At 32.0% G+C, this 21,206-nt stretch overlaps 2 protein-coding genes across 3 annotated transcripts in view; one reads left to right on the forward strand and one right to left on the reverse strand.

Annotated features, from left to right (window-relative positions):
• LOC132923520 (dorsal-ventral patterning protein Sog) overlaps positions 1 to 8,232 on the reverse strand; it is a 24,163-nt gene extending 15,931 nt beyond the window's left edge. For both annotated transcript variants that reach the window (XM_060987569.1, XM_060987570.1), the window contains exon 1: positions 7,496 to 8,232. In XM_060987569.1, coding sequence (XP_060843552.1) covers positions 7,496 to 7,637 — 142 coding nt within the window. In that variant the 5' untranslated portion in view covers positions 7,638 to 8,232. The remainder of the gene's footprint in view (positions 1 to 7,495) is intronic.
• A 636-nt stretch (positions 8,233 to 8,868) lies between these two features.
• LOC132923521 (N-acetyltransferase ESCO1-like) overlaps positions 8,869 to 21,206 on the forward strand; it is a 33,109-nt gene continuing 20,771 nt past the window's right edge. The window contains exon 1 of the mRNA XM_060987572.1: positions 8,869 to 9,034. The gene's annotated coding sequence lies outside the window, so the exon portion shown is untranslated. The remainder of the gene's footprint in view (positions 9,035 to 21,206) is intronic.

Below are 21,206 nucleotides of genomic sequence, written 5' to 3' on the forward strand. Positions count from 1 at the left end.
TCTACCAGATAAATATTTTTATCCGACATTATACATGTATTTTTATTTCTATATTTTTATAAGTTCATACTTACTAAAACTTTTAATAGTTATTATTCTAGCTATTATAGTATTATCTAATGGCAAAATAGGATTTTAATTTTTATCTGTTTAGTATTTTTAGAATGTTGTTAGTGATTGCAATAGCAGAACAGCCCCCCTCCCCTCTACATTTATTAGGTACAGTATATTGTGTTTAACATGTTTCATGACATTTTCACGTGTTGCCATTGTCATAAATCAATCATAATATGCCATTTATTTAATCTTGTTTTTCACATATTTAATCACACCATATACTTTTAACAGGCGTATCTGGTACCTACATCACTATTTGTATTCACAATTATGAATAATAATAATGCTAAAAACACCAATTGCTATTTTTCATTTAATTATTACATTAGGTATATTACAATGAAAAGTCTTCGTGATGATCAATAGAAAACATCATACGGTAAGCCGATTGATACGAGTACGAGTATACATGTACCAACAATAGGTATAACCATTTATCATTATACAGGAATACAGTGGATACAATAATATAGACAGCAATTACACGGTCGAGCAAGTAGTACACAGAGAACCGCGAGTTCTAGAACTTTACTGGCTCATAACTATGTAACACGCAGTCGAACACGTCCGAAAGACATATTAAGGACTATTCACTGAAAAATGTAATGACAAAAATCCGGTGAGGTTCTAAGCTAACCCGGTCTAACTATATAAGCTTCACGGCAGAGGAAGTCACCGATCATATTGTATTTTTATTCCAAATATAAAGCGCGCTATTTCCTGATGTTTGTGAACATGTAAGCCTAATTTTGATATCCACATGATTCCCCTGCCCCCCCACAAAAAAAATCAAAAGCATATGAAGCGGCCAGCAATACGTATTTTCATGCTCTATTCTAGAAATAAATAATAATTAATGTATTCGAATTTTTTACTATGAATTTAATGTACACCATGTCCTACTATAGTATGTTCTGCTGGTGTTCCACTAATCACTATATACGTATAGACCGTATAGTATAAACTAATAACTATAAAGAGCACGTATAAAACCCTTATCAAATACTTATAAAATTACTTATATCAGAAACTTGTGTGTAATCACTTTTCAATTATATTAGCAGTTGTTTCAAATTGTATCAATATGTTTTCCTTGAAGCGTCTTGACACTGTGTCAATGGGGAAATGTACCTATTAACGTTTATGTATGCTGCTGCACAGACTAAGACATAAAATATGTACACGTCTACATAATATGATAATTTCATATTATGTTCATAGATACATAAATATCTATCTATATATAATATAATAAATATATTTTTTTCTCTTTCTGCCGTTTTTTTGGTTATTATCGTTTATTATTAAGAAGGTCTCTACACCATTTTCTTTCAGACGTCGTGAGAAATTTAAAGGGATTTTGCGAGTGGCTAAATCAGATATAAGGGGTTGAGATGGGAAGAAAGTCTGTTAAAAAATCGTTTATAAAAAGTTGTAGCTTTTTCGTGAATAGTTTTAATTTTTAGGTCTGAGTGAAGAACGAAGTTGGAAATACAACTATACAAAAAGGGGCATTGGTAATTGAGCGTTGGATTTTGTTGTGAAATGTAACATATGATAGTTATGAGCACGCGCGGAATATGATATTCTACTAATTTATATCTTAGTCCATCGCCATAAAGTATATTCACAATTTAGCTCTTAAAGATCCACTATTTACTTCTTTAGTAGCTGTCTTGGGGCCCTGAGACCCTTAAGTTCGGCACTGGTTACCCTACTTATCCTACGATGGTTTGACAATTTCAATAATAGTTTATAGTTATTGTACTCACAAGTTAGATTTTAACGATCAAAATGTCGATGTTATTTTATCTAAACGGGTTTCCAAAATTGATCCGAATATGCTGTATTGTTTAGGTTGGTTGATTTAAACACAGACACACAGTATTGCCTTCAGCAAGCAACACACGAGCCTCGATGTTACTCTATAATATAGTCTATTACTGTCAACAATACACCATCCGTGTATACAGAATACAAATGCATATATTGTATACTGGTACACAATAGATGCGTCTTGCGGTCTACCGATTATCCGCGTGTACGGTTTAAATTAATGACCATACCCGAAATGAACTCTAGAATAATAATCAACGACTCTGTGCAGGTATATAGCGTGTCATATTTAATAATAGCTTACGCGAAATACGCCAGTTGGGGTAACCACGGCGGTTGACTGTTTGTGTAGCACTAGTGTATAGTGTATACAATAATAACGCGAAAATTGATTTCGTCCGCTGACCAACAGGTAATGGCACACAAAAGAGAGAAGAATATAATTTTGGGCAGGTATGCCATCATCATCATAATGACCATAATGTAATATAATATGATTCGGCGATTAACAGTTCGCATACAAAAAGTACAGGTGCGTCTAGTGCCGTATTTAGGAATTTGCCGCCTAGGGGCAAAAAAAAAGTATTAGTTTATAAAACCATTTTTCGTATAAAATGAATTTATATGTATCTAGGTATTTTATATAATAAAACAATGATAGTTAAAAAATTTTAAATTACTTTCCAGATTGTGACTAGGGAAATTTTAGTTAATTGTAACGTCATTGGTTGAAGGTGGAGTTTATATCGCTTTTGATGTTCATTATACGACTAAGGTATTTATGTTGATAATCATATAATATTATAAATCATGGCGTAACAAATTACAAAGTATAAAAATATAATAATTATTCGCCCGGAATAACAACCCCCTGCAGCCCCCCCACAAATAAGACCATGCACGGACATACATTTTGTTCGTTCTACTATATGTTGTACACTTTTCATTTTCACATACTATTATTGGAAGTTGGAACGTTGGAAATAATTTTCACGATTTTCATTTTTAGGAAACCAGAAAAACAATATATTCTCGTGATTTATTTATTTTTTAAACGTTAATGTCTTTATTTTTATTCTTTCATTCCGACAACGATGAATGTATTTATACAAATGATTATTATCGTTGGCGTTCTCATTGTTTGGTGTGTGTGTGTGTGTGTGTGTGTGTGTGTGTGTGTGCAGCCACCAGCCGGCAATGACGTGAAACAGATTGGCGCCGGCCGGCGACTGGAAAACGACGAAGACGGCGGCGGCGGCGGCGGCGACGTCGACGTTTACCCGCCGTTTTTATGCACGCAACAGCTTCTTCGTTCATTTCTTATTTGGTATGACCGGTTATACGCACACACACACACGCACACGCACTACATATTATAATAATATTATATATGTATTTATATCACATTATGTATTAAAACATTCGGTCAAATCGAGTGGGAAAAAATAGCACCTAATATTATAATGGTATCGTATATATTATTTAAACGGCGTGTCGTACATAATAATAATAATAATAATAACAACTGTTGTTATAATATATTATAATTGGTTATGCATGTCCGGATTTTTGTCTCGCGCGTATTATTGTATACAATATATATGTAGATACAGGCGAATAGTGTATTATTATTATTATGATTATAATGATTTGAGAATTTGACGACACTATATATATATACGGCTCAGTGAACTTAAAATCATCGTCATGATAATCGTATTAAAAAATTATATCGTTACCCACGTACGCGCGCGCGTGAGATTTTGGCATTGCGCGGTAATACGGCGTGTGTTTACAACCATTGACGTAAAAACGATGCCATTGACTAAAGCGAATACTATCGCGATATAGTGAGCAGGCGACGGCCGCACAGCGCAGACCATCATCCGGGAGATACCCGCCGCCGGTATTTTCACCGTTCGATGATTCAATGCGCTGTGCGTAATAATAATAATAATATGATGTGCCTCGGCGATGAAAGGGGAGGGTAGACGAATCCATCCCGGAAAAGCTTTCGTTTTACACAATACACTGCAATGACATGCAAAAGCAATTACATTTTTTTGTTTTTCTAGCGCACTTGTTGTGACAGTCATCGTGGGTCGTGTGATAGATAATGTATCATATAATTACACAACGATATGTAAACACGATATTATTTTTTTGTAATTATATTGCATCTCCGGCTGACTTCAAATAAAAGCCCTTCCTATAATCTCGTTGTATATATAGTTCGTCGTATCGGTATTGGTATATCGTAGTCATTATTGGATCTAGATCATCGACCAAAGTTGTGAGCCATAAAACTCTTAGTGACTTAGTAGGTGTAATAACAGTACACAGGTACTTAAAATATTTATAAGTGCTAGTGCTAGAATATGAATGTAATGATTTTACATCGTATGTTTTTCAACCATTATATATATTGTTATTATATAGTTATTTAAATGCTAAGCCTTTATTGATAAAAAATAATAACTACATAGACGTAAATAAGCTTATATAAATGAATAGTATATAATTACTAATTACTATAAATATCATTAAGTAGTAAGTAGCTCAAAATCTATCGGTGATGAGTGATCAACAACGAATTTTTCCGCTGAAATAAATACATCATCGGTTCTATTTACTATTTACGCTGCAGGGAAAATGGATTATAAATATATCTAATGACTGATGTTGGTTATGAAGTACCAACAATAATATAAGCGTTTCTCAATGGTTTGATTATTTTAAAATGTAAAAATGTAATACTTCAAACTATACTGCTTTATTGCTACACGCAAGTATATAATTAAAGTTGACTCAGTCGAATATTTATTTGGAATGTACGCCAAATTGTTCGGAACATACTGTGGGACACCCTGTGAAATATATGTTGTAGGTGCAAAGTGCGTATCGAAGTCGTTGGCCGCGTCTAGACGCCCAATGCACGATGGACATGTATTATTGTGTGATTACTTGGCAGTTTTACGAGACTGTGATGTGTCCTTATATAATATGTATGTAAAAGTATGTATAGAAAATACTAGTATACATATGTATAGATATTAATATGTGAATGTGTAAGCCAGAGCGATTTATTATTTTTGGATGGATATTAGTGAAGGAGAGCTGCTAACTTAGCTGTTTAGTGACTTAGTGTTTACAACACGTTTGAACTAAATTAACGGGAATGTTATTTATCTACCTATTAGTTAGTTTGAAATTATTTTGGTGTTAAAATAAGAGTAATATTTCTTTGTATACATTTTAAATTACATAAATTGTTCTTTTTAACACTATGGCTCAATAGCTTTATATTTTGATTGATGTCGATTAAAAATTGTTAAAATTATTATTCATTTTCGCATTCATGACTTTAAAATATATAGTTATTAATTATGGTTTAGTACAATTGTGAACAATATTTGATCATATTGGCATACAAATTGCACCATATATCTATTGCCTATAACATATCATGATAATATTAAACTACAAGTTGCAGTACTGCTGTAGCTAATATTTATACTATATAATATTATGTCTGTATGTCACACTTCTCACACTTATGGATTATTACTTATTTAATTTAGTAATAAGCATGCTATAATATTCTCTTTTTAATCATATAAATAAATTATATTATTATAATCATATTTCCAAAATATCAAGTATTATAATTCTATTTACAAAAAAATATTGAAAAATGTCAATTTAATTGAATTTTTTATTGATTCCGAAGTTTTAAGCAACTATTCTACAATTTGGTATTGAATAATGAATCATTTGAATCACGCGTATAGGTTTTTGTAAAATTAACACGTTTGTGAATATGTTCAAAATTAAATTTGATTGTTAATTAGAATAATGTTTTTTTCCCGTATACATTTTTAGTAGTTTAGTTTTAATATGAAATTCCAATAATTTTGTATTACGGAATAAAATAAATTTTAATATATGTAGTATGTATATAGATACTGTATCTTATTATTTTAACAAAATATTTATTTATTTTAAACAGACTATAACTTCTTTTTTGATACATCATATTATATTAATTGTCTTACATTTTTATACACGTTTTAAATCTGGTGATATTATAACATAATACGTAGTTTATACTTTATTCTAAGTTTGTCAAATTTACGCGATATCGTTCTATAAGTTTATAATATAAATATTTTTTTTTTTTGAACCTATTCTACTAGTTACAATAAAAAAAAAAATCAATCTGTAATAATCTATTTTAAAATTTGAACAATATTCATATTTCATAATACATAGAAATGTGCATAGAAAGTAGAAACCATTCAAATGTAAAATAATTATTCTGAATACCATATTATCTTTACGGCTTTAATAATGTTATATAATAATATTATATTTAACCAGATTATTTTTAATTTTTGTTTTGTTTGAAGTTCTAATTTTCCAAAAATACACCTACGAACGCTTTTTCGCGGGCTGAATAAAATATTTCACTACATGGCATAGGTACGTTGGTGTACATTTCTAGCCGCCACCGAGACGTGTAAGTAAACAGCCACGCAAATCGTTCGTGTGAAACGTATAATAATTTTCTCCAGATAACAAAATCAATAGCTTAAAATAAAGGATATCGCATTTATACAATTATTTTACAGTCGTTTTGAGAAATCCGTATTTTTCACGATTTCAATCAAAGACCACGCAGATCGACTCGACTCGACTCACAAGTATAATTGTACAAGTATTAAGTGGTGTGTGTACGTAAAGAATATAATAACGTAAAGATTCTGGAGAGCGCGGGTTATGGACGTGTGCACACGTGCGGCTCGAGGATAACATCGCGTCGAACACAATGCACCGTGTGGGCACGAAATGCATTTAGAGAGAAAACACCTATAAATATCATATATTATAACGACGACCGTCGTATTATAATAGTCACCGTCGTATAATGCTGCGAGGGCCGAGCTGCTGAGGACGTGCATAGAGATAAGACGTAAATAGAGGTAAACAGACAAGTATTGTTTTTATAGCATCGTACACACATGATGTGAGTATAATATATTATATATAATATATATATATATTATATATATAAATATGTATGTATATGGATATAAATTTAATAATTTTACACGCGTTATACACCTATAACAGTGTATACGTTAGAGATACACACGGGTGATAATAAACGCTAAAAATAAAATCGGAACGAATAAATTGCGATAGCCCCGGGGACGACGAGGGAGGCGCATATTTGTAAAAATGCCAAAAATCGGTTTACGAAAACAACGACCGGCTCTTTTATCGGCCGGCAGCGGCGCGTGTCGGGTAAAAGTATAAAAGGCGGGAAAGACAACTCGCGCATTTTCCTGTAATATTATACAACACACTATATTGTTATACATAACACTCGACGTCATAACATTATAATACGTTTTGACATTATATTATTTATTATCGTGTCGTGATAATATATTATATTATTATATTTTATTCATATGGGCGAATCGGTCGACGGAAAGAGAGTTGGAGGGAGGCCGATTATATTGGTAGGTATAAGTACCTGTCACCCTGTACGGTGGTTTCTTGGGCAAGGCGTTGTCTTCGAGCAGTGGCGATTGTTTCCGGGCTGCAAGCGCGGCGGTCACCAGAGTCGCCGCTAGAACGCACAACACGGCGGCGGTGCACTTGCGGACATCAGCCATCGCGCGGTGACCGTGACTCGCGAAAGCTCAAAGCTGCGGACGAGCGGTTAACTGCTGCAGGTGTGTGCTGTACGACAGCAGTCGTGTCGGACACGACGAAACAGCTATAATTTTTTTTTTCTAATAATTTATTAGGTTTTCCCGTTGAACGGCACTACGTGCTACCGGCCGCACGGTGGCGGGCGCACGTCCCGTCGTCGGGGGCGGACAAAAACATAATGTTATTGTTATTATTTCGCACACGTAATCGCCCGGCAAATAATTTACGGTATATACGATAGGGGCAGAAAGGTGTACGGGTGTTTGAAAAATATACGACAATGTCTCCGGACAGGTGTCGTGCAGTGTCGATAATACAATGGACGTCAATAACAATAATAATATTAATATAATAAACACGCACGGAAATTATTGGGACCGCGGCGACGGGAGTCGATCGGCGACGGAAGACGCAACACTTCGAAACACGTGCGAAGCGAACGCGTACGGATAGCACACTGCCGAGTGTCGACCGTCGTCGTAGCGCAACATACGTACTGTACCATAATATATACGACTATACTACAACAGTGCTACGGCGCGTTTATTATGGTGTGCACGGCGGCGGCGGTGCGTGTTTAATACGCGCACTCGCACACACCAGCCGCCGCCGCCGCCCGGTGGTGCAGACGGCGGCCGTCACGCGGGGCCATTTATATTTCTACCCGCCGTCGTCGACGCCGCCACAGCCGCCACCACCGCCGCGCCGCCGCCGACGTCGTCGCCAGAACGACGAGCCCAGCGGCCGGCGGCGGCGGCGGCGAGAAAAACGTGGGCCGCGGGATTTGACGCCACGGCGGCGGCGTACTAATATTATTTACTAGCGACGATTAATTATCGGGCTCGGTCGCGCACGCGCGCGCCAACGACCGTCGACGCGACCACGACCGTCTGAAACAATGCACACGCGACGAGACACCACCTTTGACGATCCCCTGGCGCCCGCTAACGTGTCGCGTTTCGTGTCGCCGTCCACCAGACTGGCAGACTGTGGTCGACGACGGACGGTCGCCGTTCTTCTCGTCGCCGACGGTGCGACGCGTGACGTCCTGCAGCAGCGGCGGCGGCGGCGGCGTAATCACGATATGCGTTGGAGAGGACCGCGCAGGGGTCCGCGTTTCGAGCTACAGCTTTGGCGCGACCGCGCGTGCTCCGCGTAATCATGATTTTGGATCGCCCCTTTTGGGGGAGGTATTATAGTGGAGCGCGCGCGCCGCACGAGAAGTGTAATCCCACTTGGTATATATTAACCACAACGATATAAGCACTGCCCCCGAGGCCAACCCTCGATGCCGCCTCCGCCGCCGCTGAGAAATGTGTTTAATTGCAATTTTGTAATTTCCATTTTTTATTGACAGGTATATATTGCATATTTGCATTTTGAATTTTGAATTTGTTGGCGCCTTATTGTTTCATGCGAACACAATAACTGTGACACTGTATACAAAAATAATATAAGTATACCAACTAAACTTAATGATTTAAAAATTATTATTATAGTTTATAATAATCAACATTTTTGTTTTTTTGTTTACTAATTTATTACTTAAGGAGAAATTAACTTGCACACTATTGCTTATATTTGTATTCTGTAACAAATCACAAAAGATTTTGCACATATTCGCATGTTTATTACATAATACATGAGAATTGAAATCATTAAAAGTATGAAACTACGAAAATATAACATAAAAGTATAAGACACTCCAAGTATGGAAATTGCCAAAACTAAGTGCATTAGAAACTTTTATGGCTTAACCGCTTAACTATATATATCTCAAATTTATTGTATTAAATAATTAAATAGGAAATGACATTTTGTACATAGTGAAATTTTTTAAGTTTAACTGTAAAACAATTTAATTATACAATTTATAGTATCTGTTACTTTTTGGTCGAAAAATAATAAAAATAATATTCGTATAATTTCAACTAATTTAGTATGTCATAAATACAAAGTCTATGTAATTCTGGAAATGAAAAAAAAACCCAAAAAATGTTTTAATAGTAAAAAACATGAATACATGGATAATAGATACTTTTCGTTTTTAAAGTGAAATAAATCATAATCATTTGAAATATTACTATAGGTTATTTTCAAGACTACAAAACGTCATTATATTAAACAGTGTACTGCACCTTTTAATGAACTAATAAAGAATAATGTATCTTTGAAGTGTAATATATAATAATGTAGAAAGGTATCTTTGAAGTATATAGTATAATAAAATAAAAAGGATCTTTGATGTATAATACACAAAACGTGATAATGTAAAAAAAGGTATCTTTGGAGTATAATGTAACGGGTGAACGGTCCGAGTTTTATCCCCTAAGCTCGTATCTGTATACAAGTATACTTATTGATATGTAATTAAAAATAATATTTTATTTCAAGTAGGGGGAGTCATAAGTTAACTTAGATAAGTAGATATATTATTTGTTTTATATTGGAGATAATATGAATAATATGATCATATTTATTATTTACATACACATTACGCAAATTATTATAATTCTATTTAGTACATACATACTGTACGTATTATTGTATTAATATATTATGTAAAGTGTAGGAAATATTCTATACAATAGAAAAGTGCAATAAAATATATAAGATAGGCTGACCACATTTTAGTACTAACTATTGGTATGTACGTTAATACTTATAATTTATATAATATGTCAGCTATATAATTATTATCTATTAGTATACAAATTAATCCGTTTATAAATATTATATATTGAAAAATAAATATATAGGTAATACTATATATGTATTAGAAATAGAATATATTGCTCAAGTAGGTATAAAATAATTATTTTATGGAGTTAGATAAGTTGTGTTCTCGTGTGTAATTATGCTTATTATAAATTATAATGATAAATGTTGACGGTACAAAAAAAGTGTTAAAATAAATACATTTTAATATTACTAAAATACCGAATGCAAGCCAAAAGTACGTGTACAAAATATATATATATATACATATATATTATAAAATAGAGAAATTACAATTTTTAAAAATAAAATGAAATGAGAGCCAATTTATTTTTATATATTTGTGATTACAACTTCATTTAAAGTCGAAGTAAATAAAATAAAACGTAGATATATAAACGTATACAATTTAAAATGTAGACAAATTTAAACTTGAGACGCCATTGCATTTAAAATAAACAGCATGTTTAATTATCTAGCTTATAATGCTAATATTATACTATATGAGCTTATAAAATATTTACTTGCAGCGCGCACTTAAATATTTTAAAAAGTGTTAGTAATGCGAACAAAATAAAAATGTAATAAGAATTATATTTCTGTAGTTTTACTGTAAATTACACCATCTCAAAAGTACTTGCAGCATTTATGTATATCTTAAAATATTCTATAGATGCATATAGTTGTACAACAATGATCGTCGCTTTAAAATGTAACACAGTTCATCCCTCCAAGTAAGCTGCCTAACTTTAAAAGTTTAAAAGTAGATTGATTTCATTGGCGCAAATCACCCATTAATATTAGGGAGGCTTATTCACCAAACATTTTTTAGAAAAACCAGACGCACGAGGGGCAAAGTTCCCTTACAAACCTCAAACACCACAACCTCTTTATTAATAAAATAAATTCTAAATCTAATTAAATTATAACATTTCATGAAAAACAATTTTTTTTTTTTTTATTAGAAGTTTAATGACAATGTACGCTTTTTTCAGCATATTTATTTAAAATAATTTCATTATTAAAAAATACATCTCTTTCAATGTGAATAATGGACAAATCCGATAACCCTTCTTGGCGCGTTGTGGTATATATGCAAGATTTTATTCTTCGAATTACAGAAAAACTTCTTTTGCATGAAGCAGATGAAATCGGTAAAACTAAGGCAGCTTGAAGTAACTTAAATAAATTTGGATAAACAGTTTTACTGATTACTTATTTTAACTCGTTTAACTCGAATTAAGTTCATTAAGTTGAGTCGTACAGTTTTCAGCAATTATTAAATAATAACAAATTATTTCATTTTCTTTCTTTTATTTAATAAGTTATAATTTTTATTAAAATATTATGGTAGTTAAATTATAAACTATAATCACGGGATTCGGGATGCTAGCATTAAAATTCAGGGTGCTAAGCCTCCTTAGCATCCCTACGATTTGCGCCAATGGATTTAATAATATTTTCAATGGGATTTAAACTATGAACAACTAGTATAAAACGGTAATTTTACAACAAATTCAGATTGTAGATACTTATAAAATAATATATATGTATCAATAAATTAAAATATGGAAATATTGCGATGTAACGATTAACATGATCTATATGTGTAACTACCGTAATACTCGTCCGATTATAAAGTTGAATAAATATAGTTTCATCTCATTATTAATGTTTCAGTGCTCTATTAACTCATTTTCAAAACAGGCGTCTGTTATGGTCGGTATTTTGGAAAGAAGCCAATAGCTCTGGTATATTAATTATTATTTACTGTGATCAATCCTATTTCTACGTTATTGATTAATGTGTTTCCATAAATTCCTATATCGCATCACTATTATTACGTATATTCTAATGGAGGTTCGATTATATTATGACTTTTAAATATTTTGGCAATGTATGAATTAACAGATTCGTCAGCCATATGCTTGCAGAGCACAGTGCACGAGATACACACACAAATTATTATTATTTTATTATAATATTACACTGCACTATCGGACTCTACAGATGTGTGTATATAATATATATATGTGTGTGTTATGTCGACCATTTGGATACCCGCGAGATATGCCATCATCACGTAAATCGAAAGGAAAAAAAATACAACGAAAATATGCAATGGCATGCGAAAACGCGCGGGGGGTGGAAAGGGGCATTACAAGAGTACAATATACATAATACGAAGCGAAAATATGAATGAATAAGAAACATAATAATAATAATAATATAATATATCATTATATTATATTATACGCGTATTTTAGGCGCCGCCCCATCGCGCGCACGCTGTGTGTGTGCACAAGTGCATTTCTATACACACATATATATATATTATTATTATATTTTGCCCGTCTCGGGTCTCGGCTATTGAACTGTTCGCGTTGTGCAGGATGATGGGTATCGCGTCAACCGGACACACCCGAGGCTGCAGGATCTCCGGCGGCCGGTGGTGACGCCGACGCGTACGCATTGTACACCGACCAAATGTATATAGCGGGGGCGTCGGTATGTATATGTGTGTGTGTGTGTATTTATGGCGCGTATACACGAGAGATGATGATAATAATAATAATAATAATAATATCACGTCTTCGTCTGCTGCAGCGCACCGAGTGTATGTGGTGTACACGCGCAGAACGTGACCGGACCCTACGGCACGGGATTAAAACGCTCCGCGTGCGTCCGCCGGACGGCCGCCCGTCGTCGACGCCTGTGCACTGTCGCCACGGTAATCGCTGCAACCGCCGTCGCACGGTCCGCGTCTCTCCGGATGCACATTATATAGGTCTCGTGCATATACACTCGTAATATCGTACACGAAATAACATAATATAATAATATATGGACACACACGCACTTCGCTAGGGACACAACACTATGTACGCGCGCATATGCGGTATGCCCATTGTGTACACATATAGTGTACCGACGGATTTAATAACAATATCATATAGTCGGATTACTATATTATCAGCTATTGTTTACAAAATGTAAACGGCGCGTTACCGCTGCAACAGCACTGCACGGTGAATGCAGACGCTATGCACGCGCGCGTTGCATATCATAATGATAATAAATAATAATATACGTCAATATGCGCGGCGGCGTGTGTATAATTATAATATGTACTATATCTACGCACTGCAGTAGAACGATAGACAGGCCTAATCTACGACTCGAGTACGCAGAGAAGTGAAAGACATTCGATATGTTTTATTATAAATTGAAATAGTATTATAGATAGAAAATCAAATTTAAAAGAATTAAAAGAAATTATATACTTATATATATATGTATTATTCTATTTTGATGTTAAATATATACCAATAAGTAATAGAGTATAAGATGTTCCGTGTGCATTAGTCCAAAATATTATGCTGATATAATACCTACATTATATATATATAATATTTTATAATGTTGATGGAATAATAGTTTGTTATTATTTTATGGTTTAGTATATGTCCTATTTATTTTTAATATTATCCAAAGTATATTTTTTAGTCTTTTAGGGCGTATAATGATCGAAAATATGATCTATAATACGATGTAAAAAAAAACAAAAGTAATACTGTTGAAAAATAATTATGAGTATTTTTTCAAATCATGCCTTTTACTCGTATAGTATGAATATAGTTCCTATACTTATAATTTCCCACGTTTTTGTCACTTCATTAACGGAAACTTTTACTGAACACTATAATATAGTCGTTTTTACTATAATGGATATACATTTTATAATTGTATAATAATAATTAATTATTAATTATTTGACTTTAATTAGTTGGCTTCTCAACGACCTCAACTTCCGATGAAATTTTAGAAATTATCAAATTGATAAAATTGATAATCTCTGATTAAACGGGTAACATAAATTATACTTTGAATTTAAATATAACCTTTCAAATTGCAATTACAGTATCTTCTATTAACTTATATGATGTCCCTTTACATTAAAATTTTAAATGTCTTAAATAGAACTATCTAGGTATACCGTCGAGATATCATCTGTTCTTGGAGTTTAATATAAGTAATATAAGTCTTAGAGAAATTTGAGTTTGAGCGAATTCACTGTATACCCGAGTACCTACTTGCGGTGGAGTAGAAAATAATATACGTTACATATATAATAAGTAGTGTATATTATTGTGTTCAATGCCATTATTTATGCTCCACCACACAAAAGTTAATGAACCACTGTGCGTTTAGTTACATACATATATTTATCTCGTTCGTATTTCATGTTATACGAAAAATAGTGGAAATTATACGGATGACCTAATGTTAACGAGCAATATGAGCATCTCCGAATTAAGACGCATGTGTATAATAACGATGTTAATTGAACCCACGACACGCCACACGCGTATCCACATAGCCGAAGTATATATATACATATATATACGTTTGTTTAATTTGTATGTAAGAATCGTCATATTCTGGTTGTAATTATAATATATTATTTCATATTTGTTCGCATAATGTCATTTATACAATCGTCAAGGCGGCAGCGATCGACAATTACGTTTCTATGTATTTATTATATTATTGTCATATATTATCATAATTTTGCATGTTCTGTGTATAAAATAGTAAATTCTATAAGTAAATATTCATATAATATTATGTGCAATGCGGAAAATACGTGCGATAAGAAACGATAGCGATTGACAACGCGCAGTTGTTGCGGTTAGGTTTATGAGGTAGGTACACCTAATATACGAGTCGTACCTACACTCGAAAAATATAGTTCATCCAGGTGACGAGGTCTACTGCTTCAATGGCGCCAACAAGTAATGTTTAAAGGTGTCGTGGAACGTGTTATTTTTGCGATTCGGCTATCATTAAACATTTTATTATACCTACCGACTTTTCAATTGTTTGCTTGGTATTCAAACATTTCAAACCTTTCCAGTAAACCTGCTGTGACTCCGGATAGTAACTATTTTTTTTCCGTAAAACTAAAATAATTTAATATTTTTTGTCCATGGCATACTAACATAGCGACAATGATAATACCAAATGCTAACCAAACAACGAAAAATATTTTGAGCTAAATTAAGTGCTATTAAAAAAATTGTTAAAAATATGAAAAACGATGTGGTTTTTTAGCTAACTAAACAATTTTAACTTTTATGTTTAAAATAACTAATAACTAATAAGAATCGAATATTTACTATACAATTATGAGCTGTGTTAATTTTTTATCAGTTTCTGAATTTTAAATTTAGATATAGATATTGTTTAAGACATAATAATAGTTTTTATAATCACAGAATAATTTCAGAACTTGAAGACTGAAGAGATATAATATTTAAAAATAAATGTTTTTCTATTTTCTACACAATTAACTGTCACCTTTAACCATGATTTTTTTCTAGTTACCCATTAAACATCTATCCTTGTAAGACATGAGTTATATGAGTGATTATGACGTATGTACATATAATGTTCATCACACGTTAAACCGTTGGACGTTACAGTACGCTAAACATGCCTACCGGCTATCATTATTATTTAAGTCTACAAACTACCAAACTTTATTTCAGTAAGACAGTAGATTTCTTTTTGTTTCAAGCTTTTAGATTCTCAATGGATGTTTCTGGGCTCAGAATAGTTTTTCGTATGCAATGATTTATTGAATGCAATCTTAAGAGGATTTCAGCGTAATATTTATTTTTTCTCTCAAATCTGTGTGTATATGAACTAAGAATACATTCGCGTATAATCGTTTTTTTTTCATGATTCTTCAGTTATCTAAGAATAAAATCACCTATTACATAAATTTAAAGGCTAATATTTTTGAGAGTTTGACTTCATCTGCAGTTTTATATTTTTTTTTTTATTGTTATTATTTGACTATATTCAATTAAAAAAATATATATGTTTAATATTTATTTAAATTAATAATTAACTGTTTTGAAACAATATTTAGACAAAACAATATACTAAATATACCCTTAATTTATTATATCACCTATTTTCTATAATTAATAGGTGATTTTACTCTAAGTTAACTTAAAAGATAAAAAATAATTTTGCATGAATATGTTTTGTCTTTGTTTGCGCTAGCTATTATAGCTATATCCTCTTAATATATTAATTTCTCAGCGACAAGGTACATTTACACTAATTATACTATACAGCAGAGTGAGTTCCAGTTCTTTTTTTTTGCAACGTTAATCGTTATTCAATAATATGACTATTTTTATACATTTATTTTCTATTTAATTTAAAATTTAACATTTTCATGACATTTATTGAAACTTTTCTTGATATTTGTTCATAATTATTCAACATTTTAAAAAGTTTATACATTTAAGCTATAAAAATAGCACTTAAATCCGTATATAAATATATAATGATTACTGAAAAAGCGAAAAATTTAAAGTAATGTAATTTATTTTTATATAAATATACATGGCACATGTATTATAAATATTCTTATTCAAACTCTAACAAAAATATTAATGCAGATAGTACCGAGTCGTGATTGCCGGTTTGTGCATCGAATGATTCAAATGTTTATCTAAATATCATACATTACGCATCAGCGGCCGATTATCGTTTACGGACTATCTATTGACCTACAACAAATAAATTATCAAACTACGTTTGAGCATTAACATATCAAGTAATAGAAAGTGTAAAAATAACTTTTAAAATTAAATTCTGGTAGAAAATTGAATAACTACTGATAATTGATTACACACAAGTTTACTTATATTTATATAGGTAGGTATAGTAATATTAGTAGGTGCCACATATCATAAAGTTTTTGTACTCGTTCGGTATAGTATAGTAATAGTCAATATTAAACGTATTTAGTATGGTATTATAGGCATATTATACACTATACAGTAGGGAATGACGTACATTAACATTATATTCAAAAGAGGAAACATTCAAAAATCTTCATTTTTATTAGGAAATGTCTGGAAAGCAATTTCTGGTCGCTTCGTGTGATTTTGATTTGACGGGGGAGAGAGTATTTTGTGAATTTTAAAACTAGGCTAGCATATTTACGGGAATGGCGTGCTTTACATTCGTGTAAAATTAATTCTAAAAAAATTCATTTTTAAAATCGACATGAGGACAAGAGATACTTAGCTACTATTGGCCTTTTCTAAGTATTTTTCATTTTACGTAATTTTACGAGAGAAGAATTGTCATACGTATTTAATAACTAATCTTTTATATTTACAAGTGTGGCTACATATCCTAACACCCCCCTCCATCCTAGCATAACCACTGATCTTGAGTAACAATTATAGGTAGATATTTAATTTTTGGAGACCTGTTAAAACTTTTTCCGCCCATGAAGAGTCGTAAGGTGAATAACTTTTTAAAAGGTAAATCACAGTACGCGTCATATTTTCCAGCTAAGGTCATGTGTGTTAATGTGTTATCACATCTTAAGTCTTCTCGTACACTTTAATTTATATTTTCTAAATTTATCGTGGTTTAATAATGAAGTATAGACTTATACTGGTATATAATGGTACACTATGTCATTTCCTATATATGCGTATATAGATGTAGAACGCAAGATTTGTATTTTAATTATTTGGATAAGATCAGACAGGTATAATAGCTATATTAGTGATGCTAATTTGGAGCTCGGCATGGTACTCTACAATTATTCATATAAATTTTAATTTTGCGCACTAGCTGTTGATAGTCTTATCTATAAAAGATAATTGGATAATTGAATTATAGTATAATTTATGAATACGTTTATAAGAGATGTTTAAAAACAAGTTTAAATGGAAGTCATTTATTAACCGGTGATTATCCACAGCAATATCAGAACAACTAAAATATTCGGTTTCTATATAATATATCAATGTTATAGAAACTTCAGCAACTTGGCGACCCACGCCTCTGATATGGCGGTGTCCGGTGGGACATATCATAAACGAACGTAAATAGTTTGTACATAAATATATTAAATAATTGTATGAATACGTTTTTAGTGTTGGTGTTGACCAAGACGTGAAATCGGATTGGAGGGTGGTTTGCATTCGTCATGAATTTGTATAAAAATTGATTTTATATCGTGTTGTACAAGTACAATAATCTACGTAGTCGCGGATGGTTATGTTATAAATTATAATATACTCGTGATATTAAACAATATTATGTTTCGTACATTACATTTTTTGAAAGAACTATATTTATTTTTGACATGTATGTACACAATTTTTCTGAAATGTCATAGTCATAATTATTATCCCCGTGTTTTGAATAGAAATACCTATGTATTAAATATGTATATTTTTCTAATGCAGTACAAGATAAAATCCGAGGCCAATGCAGACGGTGCAGCCTAACCTGACGGCTCGAATCCTCGAAGAACGCCGGAGCCAATTCAATCCAATATATAGTTATTATAAATTATACACACATATATATATTTATTAATCCGTTTTTACTCCATACTGCAGACATACGTCGTATACACACGAATATAATGACGACGGACGTCGCCGCGCCGGTCTGTCATTTTTATATCTGCATTTCGTCTCGACGGCGCGTGCGTTATCGGATAATTCGATCGATCCCTATATCTTTATCTCTCTCTCTCTCTCTCCGCGAGTATGGATAATTATGAGATGATGAACCAAGTACACATGCTGCTGATATAATAACGTATTATACGATAGTTCGTGTACAATATTATGTATACCTACCTTACCTTTACCCGTATTAATCAAACGCGTTTTGTTTCATCGTAACATAATAATATATATACTATACTATATTATACAATACGTATGGTTTTTTAATTTTTTAATTTTTTTTTTTTTTATTTGTATTATTATTATTATTTAATTATTAACCATTAACCATCTCCACCTTCTCGCTAGTTACCACATCGTATTGTGTATGTGTATACGTGTGTATACGCGGGATGATGGTGTATAATATACACAGTATCGTGTGGCGCCGGCGCCAGACGGACAACTCACACAGAAGTCCGTTGCATGTAATAAACTAGCTAGGTATATACATAATATATAAGATATATCAGTAGGTATATACACAGACACACACTGGATAGGTAGGCACACTATATGTACATATCATATGTATATACGGTGTACGCTATTCATTTCGTTAAACATTGTTGCTCGTTTATTGTTTCTGTTGTTATTGCTCCTGGGTTCTATATATATAAAAAAAAATACACACATAATATAATGATAATATTAAAAAAATGATGATCGAGCGCATTTGACGAGCGGCAGGCCCCGCATCACGCGTTTATACGCAACAACCTGCTGCTGACTGCATATATATTATATATATATATATATGTATAATGTATAGGTATATAACCATAGGTACCTTATTCTATATTGTTCGTGCACACACATTAACTATGCTTATATATATATATATGTATGGGTACAGTATATACAGCATATAGTATATTAATATACTACCCTGTCGGCGCCAAACCGTCCAGTATATTACATTGGAATGACTTTAAAATTTAATGCGATTATCATTATTGTTATTGTTATTATTATTTCTTTTCGAGATAAAATCCTCATGAATAAAATATACGAGTTTTGTTTACAAATTACTTCATATTATTGTCGTGTAGTATCTTAAAATGTATTGTATAGTTTTTCTCTATTCGTTTATAATATGCTTGCAGTAATAGTCGTACATTTTTTATAATAATTAAACAGCATAATTTATTTTTATTTATGTAGGTATAATATAATTAGTATATTATAATGTTTTAAGGAAAATATACAATGATAAATGAAACGTATAATTATACCTATACTCTGTTATAGATGTATATAGACAAAACCAAAATATTTAATTTCTTAATGGTTTTAATAACATATTTGTATAGCGTGTTTATTTTTAAATAACAAAATTTGTCGTTATTTTGTAAAATTAATATATTAGGTAGAATAAATAATAACATATTACATTAATTTCCTATATTTATATTTTAAGTTGATGTACGAAATATTATATGTAGGTACTAAAACACTTTAAGACATTAAATGACTGCTTAATTTTTTTATTAAAAAAAAAAACCTTATTGTAGACGAAAATATAAAACAACTGAATATAGTATGACATAGAAATTAAATAGTTAATTTTTGCTGTATATATATTTATATATATATTATATGTATACATTTTTTCCACTAAATTTTTGTCTGCAAAGAATACGCATAAAACTGTTTATATTCATATAGTGAAACGTTGTCGCATGGTTAATAAATTGGCTAAATAACTTTTGACACATATGTATAAAAAATATCATAATAATAAACATGAAAACCCTAGAAGAGGAAGAATAGGGATATACAGACGGTGAAGGGATAGTATAGACGTAGGGAGGGGATTATGAGGAGGAGGAGTAACGGAGAGTGACAGAACGCAAGACTGGAACAGTAGTCCGTGTACTTAGAAGATATCTGTCGGTTAAAATTAATAAGTCTGCGAGCCGACTACTCCGAGACATACGAGTCTATTTGTGGTGCCGGGGGGTCGTTGGTCTTTATAAACTGTAGTGTTTCTGTGAGTATGGCGAATGAATATTATGTGTGCGCGTATGCATATCGGTCAGATCCCGGTAACCAAATTATAATATAAAATTGTTTATGTATACAAACATAACAATATACGATAAACATGCGTAAAAGTATATATATATATATATAATGTATGTTTAATGTAATATTGTACTAGATCTATGTATATCTATTTTGTATATAAACTTACTGCATTTGAATACAATTTATGTAAAATTAATTCGATATCGAATCTTGAAC

Source organism: Rhopalosiphum padi, chromosome 2 (genome assembly GCF_020882245.1).
Source record: "Rhopalosiphum padi isolate XX-2018 chromosome 2, ASM2088224v1, whole genome shotgun sequence".
Classification (NCBI taxonomy): Eukaryota; Metazoa; Arthropoda; class Insecta; order Hemiptera; family Aphididae; genus Rhopalosiphum; species Rhopalosiphum padi.